Raw genomic sequence first — 15,941 nt, 5'->3', positions numbered from 1 at the left:
TTATACCAACTCAGATAAAAGAGGCTTCTGGCCAAATAGTGATATCAATAAACTAAAAGTGGAACTACCATTTGACCCAGTGATCACACTTCTAGGAATATATCCCAAGAAACTAGAAACAGCAATCAAAAAGGATATATGCACCCCTAGGTTCATAGAAGCACAATTCACCATAGCTAAGATTTGGAAACAGCCTAAGTGACCATCAGCAGATGAGTAGATTAAAAATGTGTGGTACACTGTTTCAGCCACAGACTCCGAGATTCCTACATCCCTAGCTGCTGGATCCTGAATCCCCTCCTGATTCAGAAAGGGAAATCACTTTGGCCAGAGTGCCTCTGCCTCAACCACAGGCTACAAGACATCAGCCCCCCACCCCATCACAGGCTACAGGCCCCTCGTAGTGAGGTACAGAGTGATGCTAATCCAGCAAGAGTCACACCACACTGGCCAGAGTCACAGTACCTGGGCCTCAGGCCCCAAGACTCCTTCCTCCCAAGCCATGGACTCTGGGCACCCACAGTGAGCACATCCCAGTGAGACTTAAGACAACCATTTCCACAAGAGCTGGAACCATGATCACATCCAAAAAGCTTGCACAACAAAGTTTGGGGTGAGGGACATTACTAACCAGTGAGGAGACTTCATCCACGAATAAGAAACTAACATTCAAGATCCAACTACATCAAGAGAACCCAAATAGCTCAAGTGGAAAGCTCTGCTAGATCACCAAGCCCATGAGACCTGAGAGACTGCACCACTAGCACCACTCCCAAAAGAACCTGGGTAGCAAAGCAGCTGGATTTAAGACACAAAAACAATTGAAACATTACAGAAAACAATGGAGAGACCAAAAAAAGTAAATTTCCAATGGAAAGAAGAGGAATCACCAGAAATGGAGTTGAATGAAATAGAGGCAAGCAACATGTCAGAGAAAGAATTCAGAGTAATGGTTATAAGGACGCTCAAATAGCTGGATGACAAATACACACAACTCAATGAGAATTATAAGCAGCTGACTGAGAATGTCACCAACATGAAAAGGAACCAAGGGGAAATAAAGAATGACATAACTGCAATAAAGAACACAATGGAAGGCTTAAACAGCAGACTAGAAGATGCTGAGGACCGCATCAGTGAATTAGAAAACAAGGTAGGAAAAAACACACAAACACAGCAGCAACTGGAAAGAAATCTTAAAAAGCAGGAGGAGAGCCTAAGGGAGCTTTGGGACAACATGAAACAAAACAACATCTGAATAATAGGGGTACCAGAAGGAGAGGAAGCAGAGAAAGGAATAGAAAACCTGTTTGAAGAAATAATGACAGGAAACTTACTGATGCTGGCAAGAAAATAACCATGCAAGTCCAAGAAGCACATAGAGTCTCAAAAAAGATGTACTCAAAAAGACCAACAAAAAGACACATCATAATTACATTGGCAAACATCAACAACAAAGTAAGAATCTTAAAGGATGCCAGAGAGATAGAAAGTTACCTACAAAGGATCTCCCATTAGAATATCAACTGATGTCTCAACAGAAACACACCAGGCCAGAAGGGAATGGAACGAAGTATACAAAGTGATGCAAAGCGAGGAACTGAATCCAAGAATACTATACCCAGCAAGGCTATCATTAAAAATTGAAGGTGGAATCAGGAGCTTCACAGACAAAAAAGGGCTAAGAGAGTTTATTACCACAAAGCCAGCAATGTAAAAAATGCTAAAGGGACTGCTGTAAAAAGAAAAAACAGAAAAGCAAGAAGGAACACAAACATAAAGAATAAAAATGAAAATGGTGAAGTAACAACTATAAAGAAAAAAATGAAAAAAGGTGAAGTAACAACTGACAACACAGATATACAAATTATTATTAAAAAAAATACTACAAACAACTCTACTCCTACAAACTGGACAACCTCGAAGAAATGGACATATTCCTAGAAAAATACAAGCTTCCAAAACTCAATCAGGAAGAATCAAAAACCCTGAAGAGGCTGATAACTACTGATGAAATTGAAACAGTAATCAAACAGCTACCAGCAAGCAAAATCCCTGGACCAGAAGGCTTCACAGAGGAGTTTTACCAAACATTCAAAGAAGAACTGAAACCAATCCTTCTCAGACTATTCTAAAAAATTCAAGAGGAAGGCACACTTACAAGGTCTTTCCATGAAGCCAGCATTACCCTAGTCCCAAAACCAGATAAAGACACTACAAAGAAAGAAAATTACAGGCCAATATACCTGATGAAATAGATGCTAAAATTCTCAACAAAATTCTAGGAAACCAGATCCAGCATTACATTGGCAAGATCATAAACCATGACCAAGTGGGATTTATTCCAAGGATGCAAGGCTGGTACAATATCTGCAAATCACTAAATGTAATACATCACCTGAACAAATTGAGAGATAAAAATCATATAATCATATCGATTGATGCAGAAAAGGGATTTGACAAGGTACAACACCCTCTTCTGAAAAAAAACACAAACAAACAAACAAAAAAAAAAAACGCTCAGCAATGTGGGAAAAAGAGGGATCATACCTCAACACAATAAAAGCTTTATTTGACAAACCTACAGCCAACATCATACTCAAAGGGCAAAAACTAAAACCACTTTCCCAAAGAACAGGAACAAGACAGGGATGCTTGCTTTCACTACTCCTGTTCGACATAGTACTGGAAGTGCTAACCACAGTGATCAGACAAGAATAAAAAATAAAAGGCATCCAAATTGGAAAAGAAGTAAAATCGTAATTATTCGCAGATGACATGATACTGTACATAGAAAACCCTAAAGACTCCATCAAAAAATTATTAGACTTAATAAATGAATTTGGTAACGTAGCAAGATACAAAGTTAACAGCAAGAAATCTCTGATAATAGTGAACTAACAGAAAGAGAGCCTAAAAAAAAAAATCCCATTTATCATCGCACCAAAAAAAATTAAGACACTTGGGAATAAACTTAACTGAGGAGGTAAAAGACCTGTGCTCAGAAAACTACAGGACACTCAAAAAAGAGATAGAAGAAGACATAAACAGATGGAATAACATACCGTGTTCATGGATTGGTAGAATCAACATCATTAAAGTGTTTATACTACCCAAAGCAAACTATAGATTCAATGCAATCCCCATTAAAATACCAATGGCATATTTCACAGACCTAGAACAAACTCTCCAAAAATTCATCCGAAATAAATTTTAAAAAGACCCAGAAAAGCTGCAGCAATCCTGAGAAAGAAGAACAAAGTAGGATGGATCTCAATACCAGATATAAAGCTGTATTACAAAGCCACTGTTTTCAAAACTGCCTGGTATTGGCACAAGAACAGACATATAGACCAATGGAATAGAATAGATAACCCAGAAATTGACCCAAAACTCTATGCTTAATTAATATTGACAAAGGAGGCAAGAGCATACAATGGTGTCAAGACAATCTCTTCAATAAATGGTGTTGGGAAAATTGGACAGATACATGCAAGAAAATGAAACTAGACCACCAACTTATGCCATACACAAAAATAACCTCAAAATGGATAAAGGACTTAAACGTGAGACGGGAAACCATAAAAATCTTAGAGGAATCCACAGGCAGCAAAATCTCAGACATATGCTAAAGCAATATCTTCACCAACACAGCTCCTAGGGCAATGGAAACTAAAGAGAACATAAACAAATGGGACTACATCAAAATAAAAAGCTTCTGCGCAGCAAAAGAAACCATCAGCAAAACAACAAAAAAGTCAACTGCATGGGAGAACATATTTGCCAATGTTATCGCTGATAACAGTTTAATCTCCAGCATTTACAGGGTACTCACAAAACTTAACAAAAGGAAGATAAACAATCCAATCAAAGAATGGGCAAAAGACCTAAATTGATACTTTTCAAAAGAGGACATAAGGAAGATCAAGAGACATATGAAAACATGCTCAAAGTCACTAATCATCTGAGAGATGCAAATCAAAATGACAATGAGGTATCATCTTACACCTGTCAGAATGGCTATCATCAACAAATTAACAAATGAGAAGTGCTGGCGAGGACGTGGAGAAAAGGGAACCCTCATGCACTGCTGGTGGGAATGCAGACTGGTGCAGCCACTGTGGAGAACAGTATGGAGTTTCCTCAAAAAATTAAAAATGGAACTCCCATTTGACCCCGTGATCCCACCTCTAGGAATATATCCCAAGAAAACAGAAACACCAATCAGAAAGGACATATGCACCCCTATGTTCATAGCAGCACAATTTACAATAGCTAAGATTTGGAAACAGCCTAAGTGCCCATCAGTAGATGAGTGGATTTAAAAATGGTGGTACATCTATACAGTGGAATACTACACTGCTGTAAAAAGGAAGGAACTCTAACGATTTGCAAAAACATGGATGGAGCTGGAGAGCATTATGCTAAGCAAAATAAGTCATTCAGAGAAAGATAAATATTACATGTTCTCACTCAGTTGTGGATTATAATGAACAACATAAACTGATGAACAAAAACAGATCTGGAGACTGAGAAGCATAGATCAGATGTTCAAACCTCAGAGGGAAGGTAGGGGAGGGTGGAGGTAAAGGGGGGGGGGGAGATCAACCAAAGGGCTTGCATGCATACATATAAGCATAACCAAAGGACACAGACACCAGGGGTGAGGGCCTGAACTGGAGGGGCAGGCAATGGGGGGATAAGGACACATATGTAATACCTTAATCAATAAAAATAAAATAAAATCCTGTTGCAATAATAATAAAAACCTGTGGTTCATCTACAGAATGGAATACTACACTGCTAAAAAAAATAAAAATAAAAAGGAAGTCTTCCCATTTGCAACAGCATGGATGGAACTAGAGAGCATTATGCTAAGCGAAATAAGCCAGTCAGAGAAAGATAAATATCACATGATCTCACTCATTTGTGGAATATAATGAAAACCATAAACTAGTGATAGTGAACAAAAATTAATCCAGAGAGACAGAAGCATTGAACAGACTGTCAAACCTCAGAGAGGAAGTAGGGGACGGTGGAAGGGGGGGTAAGAGATCAACCAAAGGACTTGCATGCATGCATATAAGCCTAACCAATGGACACAGAGACCAGGGGTGTGAGGGCATGAGTAGGGGGGGTGAGGTGGCAATGCGGGGATAAGGACACATATGTAATACATTAATCAATAAATAAAAATAACAACTTGGGCTACAGAAAGGCATGCCTGAGCACTGCATACAGTATAATCACTGTGTCCTTGCCTTAGCACCTGCATATGGCAAATAGGCCTTGAACATCCTGTGTTCTCTGGACAGGGCCCCCACAATCAAATTGGACTTGAACATCCAGTGTATCCTGCACAGGATTCCCACAGGTCCCCTTTTCTCTACATCTTCACCAGCATTTGTTGTTTGTTGATTTACTGTAGCCATTCTGGCAGGTGTGAGGTAATATCTCATTGTGGTTTTAATTTGCATATTTCTCACTACAGGCCTGGTGCACAAAATATGTGCACTTTGGGGGAAGGAGTCCCTCATCCTGGCCTGTGCCCTCTCACAGTCTGAGAGCCTTTGCGGGGGGGGGGGGTGTCTGACTGACAGCTTAGGTCTGCTCCCCGTCAGTTGGACATCCTTAGTGCTGCTAAGGAGGCGAGATACTCTCCTACCACCGCCTCTGCGCTCACCAGCCGTGAGCCCAGCTTCTGGATGAGTGGTGCTCCCACTGTGGGAGCACACTGACCACCAGGGGGCAGCTCCTGCATTGAGCGTCTGCCCCCTGGTGGTCAGTGAGCGTCATAGAGACTGGTCATTCCATCGATTTGCATATTAGCCTTTTATTATATAGGATTATATAGGATGATCAGTGACACTGAGCATTTTTCATATATCTCTTTGCCATTTGTATGTCCTCTTTGGAGAATTGTCTATTTAGGTCCTCTGCCCAATTTTCAATTGGATTGCTTGTCTTCATTTGGTTGAGTTGCATGTGTACTATATATATTTTGGAAATTAACCCCTTATCAGATGTATCATTGGCAAATATGTTTTCCCATACAGTGGGTTCCGTTTTTTAAGTTTGATGATGGTTTCTTTTGCTGTGCTGAAGCTTCTTATTTTGATGTCCCATTTGCTTATTTTTTCCTTTGTTTCTTTGGTCCTAGGCATTGTATCAGTGAAAATTATGCTATGTGAAATGTCTGATATTTTGCTGCCTATGTTTCATTCTAGGATTTTCATTGTTTTGAGACATACATGTAAGTCTTTTATCCATTTTGACTTTATTCTTGTTTATGTGGTAAATTTGTGGTGTAGTTTCAAATACTTTTGCATGTACTTGTCTAATTTTCCCAACATCATTTATTGAAGATACCATCTAACTCCATTGTATACTCTTGCCTCCTTTAGTAAATATTAATTCAGCATAATATCTTGGGTTAGTTTACGGGTTCTCTGTTCTAGTCCACTGATCTATATTCCTATTCTAGTGCAAGTACCATGCTGTTTTGATTATAATGAATTGGTAGTGTAGCTCGATATCTGCTATTGTGATCCCTCCAACTTTTTCTTCTTTCTCAAGTTTTCTGTGGTTATTCAGGATCTTTTTTTGGTTCCATATAAATATTTGGAGTGTGTGTTCTAGATCTGTGAAATATGACATTGGTATCTTAATGGAGATTATAATGAATCTATAGATTGCTTTGGGTAGTATTGACATTTTAATGATGTTGATTCTATCAATCCATGAACATGGTATATTCTTTCATTGCTTATATCCTCTCCTATCTCTTTACTCAACATTCTGTAGTTTTTTGAGTACATGTATTTTACCTCCTTGGTTAAATTTATTCCCAAGTATCTTAATTTCTTTTTATTGCAATGGTAAATGTGATTGGTTTTTTTTTAGTTTCTCTTTCTGAGCATTCAATATTAGTGTGTAAAAATGCCATCAATTTCTCAGTATTAATTTTGTATCCTGCTATATTGCAAAATTTATTTCTTAAATCTGGTAGTTTTTTGGTGGAGTCTTTTTTGGGGGGTGGTCTTTAGAGTTTTCTATGTACAATATCATGTCATTTGCTAATAATGATAATTTTACCTCCTCCTTTCCAATTTGGCTGTCTTTTATTTTTTCTCCTTGCCTAATTGTTGTGGCTAGTGCTTCCAGTAGTATGTTTAATAAGAGTGATGAAAGCAGATATCCCTGTCATGTTTCTGTTCTTACAGGAAATGGTTTTAGTTTTTGCCCATTAAATATGGTGTTGGCTATAGGTTTCTCAAATACGGCATTTATCATGTTTAGGTATGGTCCCTCCATTCCCACTTTGCTGAGTGTATTTATTAAAAATGAGTGTTGTATTTTGTCAAATGCTTTTTCTGCATCAATTGATATGATCATGTGATTTTTGTCTTGCAATTTCTTTATGTGAGGTATCACATCTATTGATTTTCAAATATTGCACCAGCCTTGCATCCCTGGAATCAATCCTACTTGGTCATGGTGTATTATCTTTTTAAAATATTGCTGGATCTGATTTGGAAATATTTTGTTGAGGATTTTAGCACCTATGTTCATTAGGGATATTGGCTGGTATTTTCTTTCTTTGTAGTATCTTTATCTGGTTTTAGAATTAGGCTTATGTTGGTCTCATGAAAAGAGCTAGGAAGTGTTTCTTTCTCTTGGATTCTTTTTGAATAGTTTGACTAGGTAGGTGCTAGTTTTGCTTTAAATATTTGGTAAAACACCCCAGTGAAGGCATCCATGCCAGGGCTTTTGTTTGCTGGGAGGTTTTTGATTACTGCTTCAATTTCATCAGTAGTTATAATCCTATTCAAGTTTTCTCATTCTTCCTGGTTGCATTTTGGAATGTTGTATTTTTCTAAGTATTTTTCCATTTTATCCAGGTTGTCCAATTTGTTGACATATTGTTTATCATTGTTCATAATATTCTCTTACAATACTTTGTATTTCTGTGGTGTCAACTGTAACTTCACCTTTTCATTTATGATTTTACATATTTGGTTCCTCTATCTTTGTTTCTTGTTGATACTGGCTGAAGGTTCATCAATCTTATTTATCCTTTCAAAGAATCAGGTCTTGTTTCCATTGATATATATATATTTTAGTATATATGTCATTTGTTTCCACTTGGATATTTATTATTTCCTTCCTTATCCGTAATCTGGGCTTTTCTTTTGTTGCCTTTTTAATTCTTTAAATTGTAGGGTTAGATAGTGTGGGGAAATATGGGACTTGTTGGAAAGTCTGTAAGGAGGATTCTCTGAAAGGTCAGAGGCCTCTAGGGGATTCTTGTCAAATGCAGCAGACCTTGCCTTGACTTTTCCAAACAATTCTGAGCCCCTGGGTGTTTTGCTGGAATCTTTATGTTTAGACTTCAAAACATCCTTGTTTTAAAGACACTACAGATACATGTGTTTTCTCAAGGATACTTACCCTGCTAATAGTATCTAGAGGTTAATTTTAGTTCAAGCTGTTGCTATACTAAAAGCCTAAGGAGGCAGGTGAATGGGACTGTCTGTTTCCTTTAGCCAGACAGTCTCTTAGCCATCTTTTTCACAGAAACATGTGTCAGAGTAATCATTCATCCGTCACTTAGGGTCTGCTGGTCAGCCCCGGTAAGATAGTTTATTAGAAATTTTTCTTGTTTCTTGAGGTAATCCTGTAGTGATATGAACTTCCCTTTCAGGACTGCTTTCACTGTGTCCCATAGATTTTTGAGTTGCTGTGTGTTCATTTTCATTTGTTACCAGGAAGATTTGATTTCTTCCTTGATCTCATTGATAAACCCTTCATTGTTTAATAACATGCTATATAGCCTCCATGTGTTTGAATGTTTTGGGGGTGTTTTTATTGTAGTTGATCTCTAGTTTCATGCCATTGTGATCAAAGAAGATGCTTGTTATTATTTAAATCCTCTTGAATTTTTAGAAACTTTGTGTCCTAACATGTGGCCTATATATAAGAATGCCCCATGTTCACTTGAGAAGAATGTATATTCTGCAGCTTTGAGGTGAAATGTTCTGTAAATTTCAATTAAATCCATTTAATCAAATGTGTATTTTAGGTTTGCTGTTTCCTTTTTGATTTTTTGTCTAGAACAGCGGTTCTCAACCTGTGGGTCGTGACTCCTTTGGCGGTCAAACGACCCTTTCACAGGGGTCGCCTAAGACCATTCTGTATATCAGATATTTTCATTATGATTCATAACAGTAGCAACATTACAGTTATGAAGTAGCAACAAAAATAATTTTATGGTTGGGTCACAACATGAGGAACTTTATTTAAAGGGCCAGAAGGTTGAGAACCACTGACCGTGGTCGGCAAACTGCAGCTCGCGAGCCACATGCGGCTCTTTGGCCCTTTGAGTGTGGCTCTTCCTAAGCCTTAGGTGTACCCTAATTAAGTTAATAACAATGTACCTACCCATATAGTTTAAGTTTAAAAAATTTGGCTCTCAAAAGAAATTTCAATCGTTGTACTGTTGATATTTGCCTCTGTTGACTAATGAGTTTGCCTACCACTGGAGAAGAACTATCCAATGATGTCAGTGGGTGTTAAAGACCCTACTATGATTGTATTGCTGATGATATCTCCCTTAATATCCTCCAGAAATATTTTTATATATTTGGGTGCTCCTATATTAGATGCATATATGTTTACCAGAGTTATATCCTCTTGTTATATTGTTCCTTTTAGTATTATTAAGTGTCCTTCCTTATTTCTTGCTATGGCTTTCACTTTGAAGTATATTTTGTCAGTAATGAATATTGCTACCCCAGCATTTTTTTCTATTTCCTTTCACATGGAAAAAAATTTCCATCCCTTCACTGTCATCCTGTAAGTGAATTTTTTGTTCTGAGGTTGGTCTCTTATAGACAGCATATATATGGGTCATGTTTTCTTATCCATTCAACTACCCTATGTCTTTTGATTAGAGCATTTAGGCCATTTACATTTAAAGTTATGATTGGTGGGTACTTTATTTGTTGTCATTTTTATTCTCTTTGCATGTGTTCTCTCCCCCTTCTCTCTCTCTCTCTCTCTCTCTCTCTCTCTCTCTCTCTCTCTCTCTCTCTCTCCTTCTTACAATAGTACTTAAGCATTTCTTGCAGTACTAGATTGGTGGTAATAAACTCCTTTTGTCATTTTTTTTGTCTGCAAAGCATTTTATTTCACATTCAATTTTGAATGATACACTTGCTGGATAGAGTAGTTTTGGATTCAGTCCCTTCATTTTCATTTCTGTGTATACTTCATGCCACTCCCTTCTGGCCTGAAGTGTTTGTATTGAGAAATCAGTTGAGAGTCTAATGGAGGTTCCCTTGTAGGTAACTTTCTGTCTCTCTTGCATCCTTTAAGATTCTTTCTTTGTTTCTAATGTTTGCCATTTTAATTATGATGTGTCTTTGTGTGGGTTTTGGGGGGCAGTTCATCTTGATTGAGACTCTTTGTTCCCTGGACTTGTGTGACTTTTTCCTTCACCAGGTTAGGGAAGTAAGTTTTATGTCATTTTTTCTTCAAACAGGTTCTATATTCCTCACTCAGATTCCTTCCCTTCTGGTACCCCCATGTTGTTACATTTCATGTTGTCCCAAAGCTCCCTTAAACTTCCCTGGTGTTTTTTTCCCAATTGCTACTCCAAATAGGTGGTTTTCTACTTTGTTTTCTAATTTGTTGATCCAGTCCTCAGCTTCCAATCTACTGTTGATTTCTTCCAGGGTATTCTTTATTGTAGTTATTTCATTTATGTCATATTTCATTTCTGTTTGATTCTTATTCATGGTTTCATCCTTCTTTTCATGCTGGTGTAGTTCTCATTAAGTATTATAGTTACCATTAAGTTCCTTGTAGTTCTCACTAAGTTGTTTGAACACCTTTATAGCCATTACTTTGAATTATTTATCTGAACAATTGCTTTCCTCCATTTCATTTAGTTCATTTTCTGTAAATTCTCCTTTATTTCATTTGGAGGTTGTTTCTTTATCTCCCCATTTTAGCAGTCCTGTGGTCCTTGGTGTTGGGTGAGGCCAGCCAGGTCAAGGAGGCAGGTTCGTGTGTCTGAGAGTATCAGGTCTCAGCTATGGGGCCAGTGCCATGGTGGCCAGGCTGGTTGTCCAGGATTTCCTTGCCAGGCACAATGATTTTTGATGGCAGGTTCATGTATCTTGGGATGTTTTGTCATGGTGGCAGGTCCAGGAGCACCACTTCAAGTCACTAAGGCCTGTTGTCCAGGGGTTCCAGGTTGGGCATGCCAGAATGGGGAAACAAGTCTGTGCATCCAGGTTGGCTGCATGTCAAGCTGGTGAAGCAGGCCACATGCACTGCATATTAAGGAGTGGGTGCAGGCCACGCATACCATTCCTCAAGATGTGGGGGTGGGTAGGGCACTCCAATCATCAAGGGGGCTGAGCAACCAAGTTCATCTCTAGACAAGGGCTAGACACTTCCTTTATGGGGCAGGGTGGGCAGGGCCCTCTGCTGATGAAGGGGGTGGGTCTGGCTGGACTTGTTGCTCCTCAAGGCCTCCTGGTGAGCAGGGCACTCTTATTTTCAAGGGGGTGGGGTGGCCAGGTGTGCCCTATTTACCTATTTTTATTTTGCTTTTTAATCCTCACACTGCATTGATGTCTCCTTCCCACTGGACCTGACAAAGGTATATTTAAAGTCCAGAGTTCTGAGACATTGCACTATGTAGGCAATTTCATTTTTGATTCTTTTCTTTATATGATCTTCATGTGAATACTGCCACTTGAAATATTAATTTTTTGTTGCCAGAGGAAAAGCTCCAAATTTAGCCAGCAATTTTGTGACCAGTTTTGAAACTCAAATGTCTTCAGTTAATTTGAATGGATGACTCTAAATTTGCCTCACACAAAGACAATAGATGTTGCCAAGAAGATTACTATGAACTAAGACACTTTATGTCGATGTAGAACCATGAATGGCAGCTAGAATAATGGAGTCTTTAAAATACTTACCACTTATTTGCAAATGGGTTAATGAGAAATTTGCTGCCTTGATAAGATTGATGAAGAAGCCACTCTACCTACTTCTTACTCACATACTAGTACATATATATTTGATTATGCACATCTGACTACCCTACTAGGGATTAAGTGCATGCAGAGCAGGAACATTTCTTTTCAGTTATGTTGCCTGGCCTCTGGCTTAATCTGAGTACTTAATAAAGGTAGAAATCTTACAATTAAAATATCTCAGCAGCAATAAAGTGGCCTATAAAACAGGAAAATCATACCTTTGAACCTGGTGGGGCTGTCAAGCCTAAAAAGGCATACACTGCATTATTTTCTCTGGCTTCAAAGAAGGCATCATAGTCCTCGGTGGGAAAAAAAAAGAAAAGGTAAGAAGAATTAGCAATATGCAACCAAAAAATAAATAAATAAATAAAAAGGAAGAAAAAGAGGACATTTATTTAAAATAGCTTGACAAGTCAACCTCCGTGGTAGTAGCAGGCTAACTAACTTCCATAATGCTAGAATTATGGAAAAGATAATAAAGAGGCAAGGCTTATTGGATCTCATTTAATGTATATAGAAGATACGCTGTTCTGTTGGGCAAAAACTGCAAAATGGCTTATTCCGCATCGCACAGAATTGAAATCTGTCTTTGGGAAAGCAGCTTTCTCCACAGCCCAAAGGAGTTTACCAGTAAGAGGTTATTTATTCTGGCATGAATTTGTTGTTCCAGTTTCCCATTATTTTTGTTCTATTATTTATTAGGTAGAGGTGTCCTCAGAGCCTATGGTAGACCATATATTTGCTAGATATGCCCAAGGCCATAAGAATATTAAATTTGTGCTGTCTTTGGAGGAAGTGAATATGATTTTCATGAAATATGACCAGAAGAGCAAACAGGCTACTAAAAGGTTCCTATCTGGTGAGCCGAGCAAGCGTCATGTGTCTGAATTTGGTTGGGCTTTCTTTATACTGTCATCCTCTAAGCCACCAAATATTTTCCAAAAATAACAAGTAAAATACCCTAAATTTGACTATGGAGTTACTAACACACCTATTTTGGAAACAGAGCCACTATCTATACGTGGCCTTAGTTTGTTTGATTTAAAATAGAGATAAGCTTAGCATTTAACGGATATAATTAACACTCAATATGCTGGATTCTCTAGAGATTGCCTCACTAACAGATCACAGTGTTACAGGGTTCTTTTCTAGCATGTATAGTTCTTGGTATCTGAAGAATCTGTAGGTATAAAGTTGAGAGCCTCTCAAGCCATTGGTGACCCTAAATTTGAGCCCCACCCCATGATACATCAGAATTTCTCCCTTATTTAGGGATTATAGTCAGAATTGTTTAGAGCCCCTAGTATCTCCACAAAGATTGACTCAAATCATCTTTTTGTGTACCCTAGATGTTGACAAAGGAATAAACCCTAAATAACAGGCATATATGAGCCTCCTATACTCTTTGAGTTTACTATTCAAAAGTGAAATTAACTGGATCTTGATACTAGTTCCATACTGAGACACATGATCTATAAGCTACTCAAGGTAAACAAACAATATAGATCATATCTATACTTAATCACTTTGAAATAACCTCAAAATGCTAGTTAAAAGAATCTAACAAGAGATATTTCTTACTAACATCAAAGCAATAAAAACATTTATCATTCTTTAAAATTATGGGAAAGAAAGCAGGTCTTCAGCTTTATTGAAATCTGATAAAAATGCTATGTAGGGGACTCTTTCGTCTTTCTTTCAAGTGTTTTAGTATCAAAGTATATTATGATTTTTTGGCCTTGGACTTAGCAAACAAACAGATTTGTAACTCTGAAAGAAAAGAACACTGGTTTCTCAATTAAGCCAGATTAAATAATTTAGTCAGCAAATATATATTGAGCACCTACTATATTCCAATCACTATTCTTGGTGCTAAGAATATAAGAGTAAACAAAGCAGACTGTGACATAGTCTGCTTCTTATATAGGAATTCTCTTGAGAAAAAATAAAGATAATTTATTTACATCTCTGAGATTCCAATAACATTAATACAGAATGTATTATACCATATGTTGGTATAATATTATTTATTATTTCATGGAAATGTGTTTTAGTTATCCATATAGAAGCATAGCTCTTTCAGAGCAAAGCTTACTTTATAAATTTTGTATCTTTTATATCAGAGTCTCATGTATATAAATAGGGTAGTTGTTTCAGTCACATTCCAGCCTGGAAATAAGAACCTAAGCTGCCATAGTTAAGTGTTTCTCACTTAACTAAGGAGGTAATTTTTCCCACAGAGACATCTGGCAAAGTCTGGAGATATGTTTTCACAAATGTAAGAGTGCTACTGGAATTCAAGGATAGAAGCCTGGGTTGCTGCTAAACATTTTACAATGTGCAGAGCAGTTGCCCACAACAAAGAATTGTCCAACCCATAATGTCAGTAGTGCCAAGATTGAGAAACCTTGAGATAGTTAAAACAGGCAATTTAATATGAAGAACTACTTAGAAAAGATAAAAAATCTGAAAGGCAAACAGGTGATGGCGAGACAACCCAGAGATTAGCAAACAACAGGAAGCTGCTACCAAATCTAGGGCAAAAGGAAAGAATAAAGAAGGTGATATTACAGGACCCAGGAGCTGGGGTACCTGGTAGAGCTGGTACCATAAAGGAGATTCAGTCACTGTCATGGATCATCCAGATAGAAAGGAGGAGGATACTTTGGTTTTTCCTCTCCTCCTGCCCTTCATTCTTCAAACTAGTACCTCTTATTATCAGCCAAACCCAATAGGCAGCCAGTTGGCAATGTAGATTAGAAAATTTAATTTGCTGTGGTCAGACCCCACCACATAATGGAGCAAGAAAAGAATGAAGATGGAAACTTTGAATAAACAAGAAAATGAATAATGCAGTGATTTAATAGAAAGTATAAGAGCTTCAAAGTAAGGCATATCTAGATTTAAATCCTAGCTTCATCACTTATTGTGTAATTTTGGAAGTCAGTTAAACACTTCTAGGCCTCAATTTCTTCATCTATAGAATAAGAACAATTACCTATGTCAGGGGATTAGTATGAGAACTGAGATATAATACATACAAAACATGTAGCACAATAGATGACATGCAATATTTTTTGTATGAAAGGTTGCTATATACTCTTCTAAGTGTCTGTATAGGGACAAATCTTCATTCTTATTGTTTTTAAACTCCTAACTCAGTGCCTGGCACCCAGGAAGTACTCACTAGAAGTTGGATTCCTTTTCCACTAAGAAATGTTTATGCATTTGGTTGAGTCTCACCCTCTTGCCCCTTCCTTTCCATCTTCCCATTTCTCAGTGATTCTTGCCCTATTTCCATAACATACCCCATTCTCTTGCAGTGTGGCTTCACAAGGAGAAATAAACCAGGTAAATGTGGTTTCTCAAATGTTACCCTTATAACCCAAAATGTGTTTGTTTTCAAAAGTCAAATTGAAATGTCCGTTTTAAAAAGGAGAGGTTAAGATAATATATGCTGCTTTAGATTGGACTGTATGACCCCTGAGGTCTCTTTCAACCACTCTAATTCACCAATTTTCAGAAATTTCAAATATAGAGGAAGTGAGATTTCAATATCTAAATGGATAGCACACTTGCCATTTCCTTATCCGTAGTTTGGCTATGTTTGCAGCGACAGATGAAATTTTTAGGCCCCCCTCCTCAGAAGTGACTAAAGACAAACACTTCTGTGCCAATAAACTCAAGTTTGTCACACCCATCCCTTATATGATTTGAATTGGTCCATGAAAAGATCCCCACCAAAAAGTGTCTGTTTCACTCCTGTATTCACCTATGAGCTAGAAGATATGGATTGCTGGCTCTAAAAAGATCTGTTCCTCAATAATGCTAATTCTGAGGATATAGCAATGCAAACAGTTCTCTATTGGAAATTCTTATGGCCTT

General features: G+C 37.7%; 1 protein-coding gene across 1 annotated transcript in view; it reads right to left on the bottom strand.

Annotated features, from left to right (window-relative positions):
- The window catches only part of SH3BGRL (SH3 domain binding glutamate rich protein like), an 85,390-nt gene that overhangs the window by 7,422 nt on the left and 62,027 nt on the right, over positions 1–15,941 (bottom strand). Inside the window, exon 3 of the mRNA XM_059680345.1 lies at positions 12,275–12,355. Coding sequence (XP_059536328.1) covers positions 12,275–12,355 — 81 coding nt within the window. The remainder of the gene's footprint in view (positions 1–12,274; positions 12,356–15,941) is intronic.

The sequence above is a fragment of the Myotis daubentonii genome, chromosome X (genome assembly GCF_963259705.1).
Source record: "Myotis daubentonii chromosome X, mMyoDau2.1, whole genome shotgun sequence".
NCBI lineage: Eukaryota > Metazoa > Chordata > Mammalia > Chiroptera > Vespertilionidae > Myotis > Myotis daubentonii.
The sequence above is the reverse complement of the archived record's forward strand: the minus strand, read 5'-3'. Positions and strand labels throughout refer to the sequence as shown.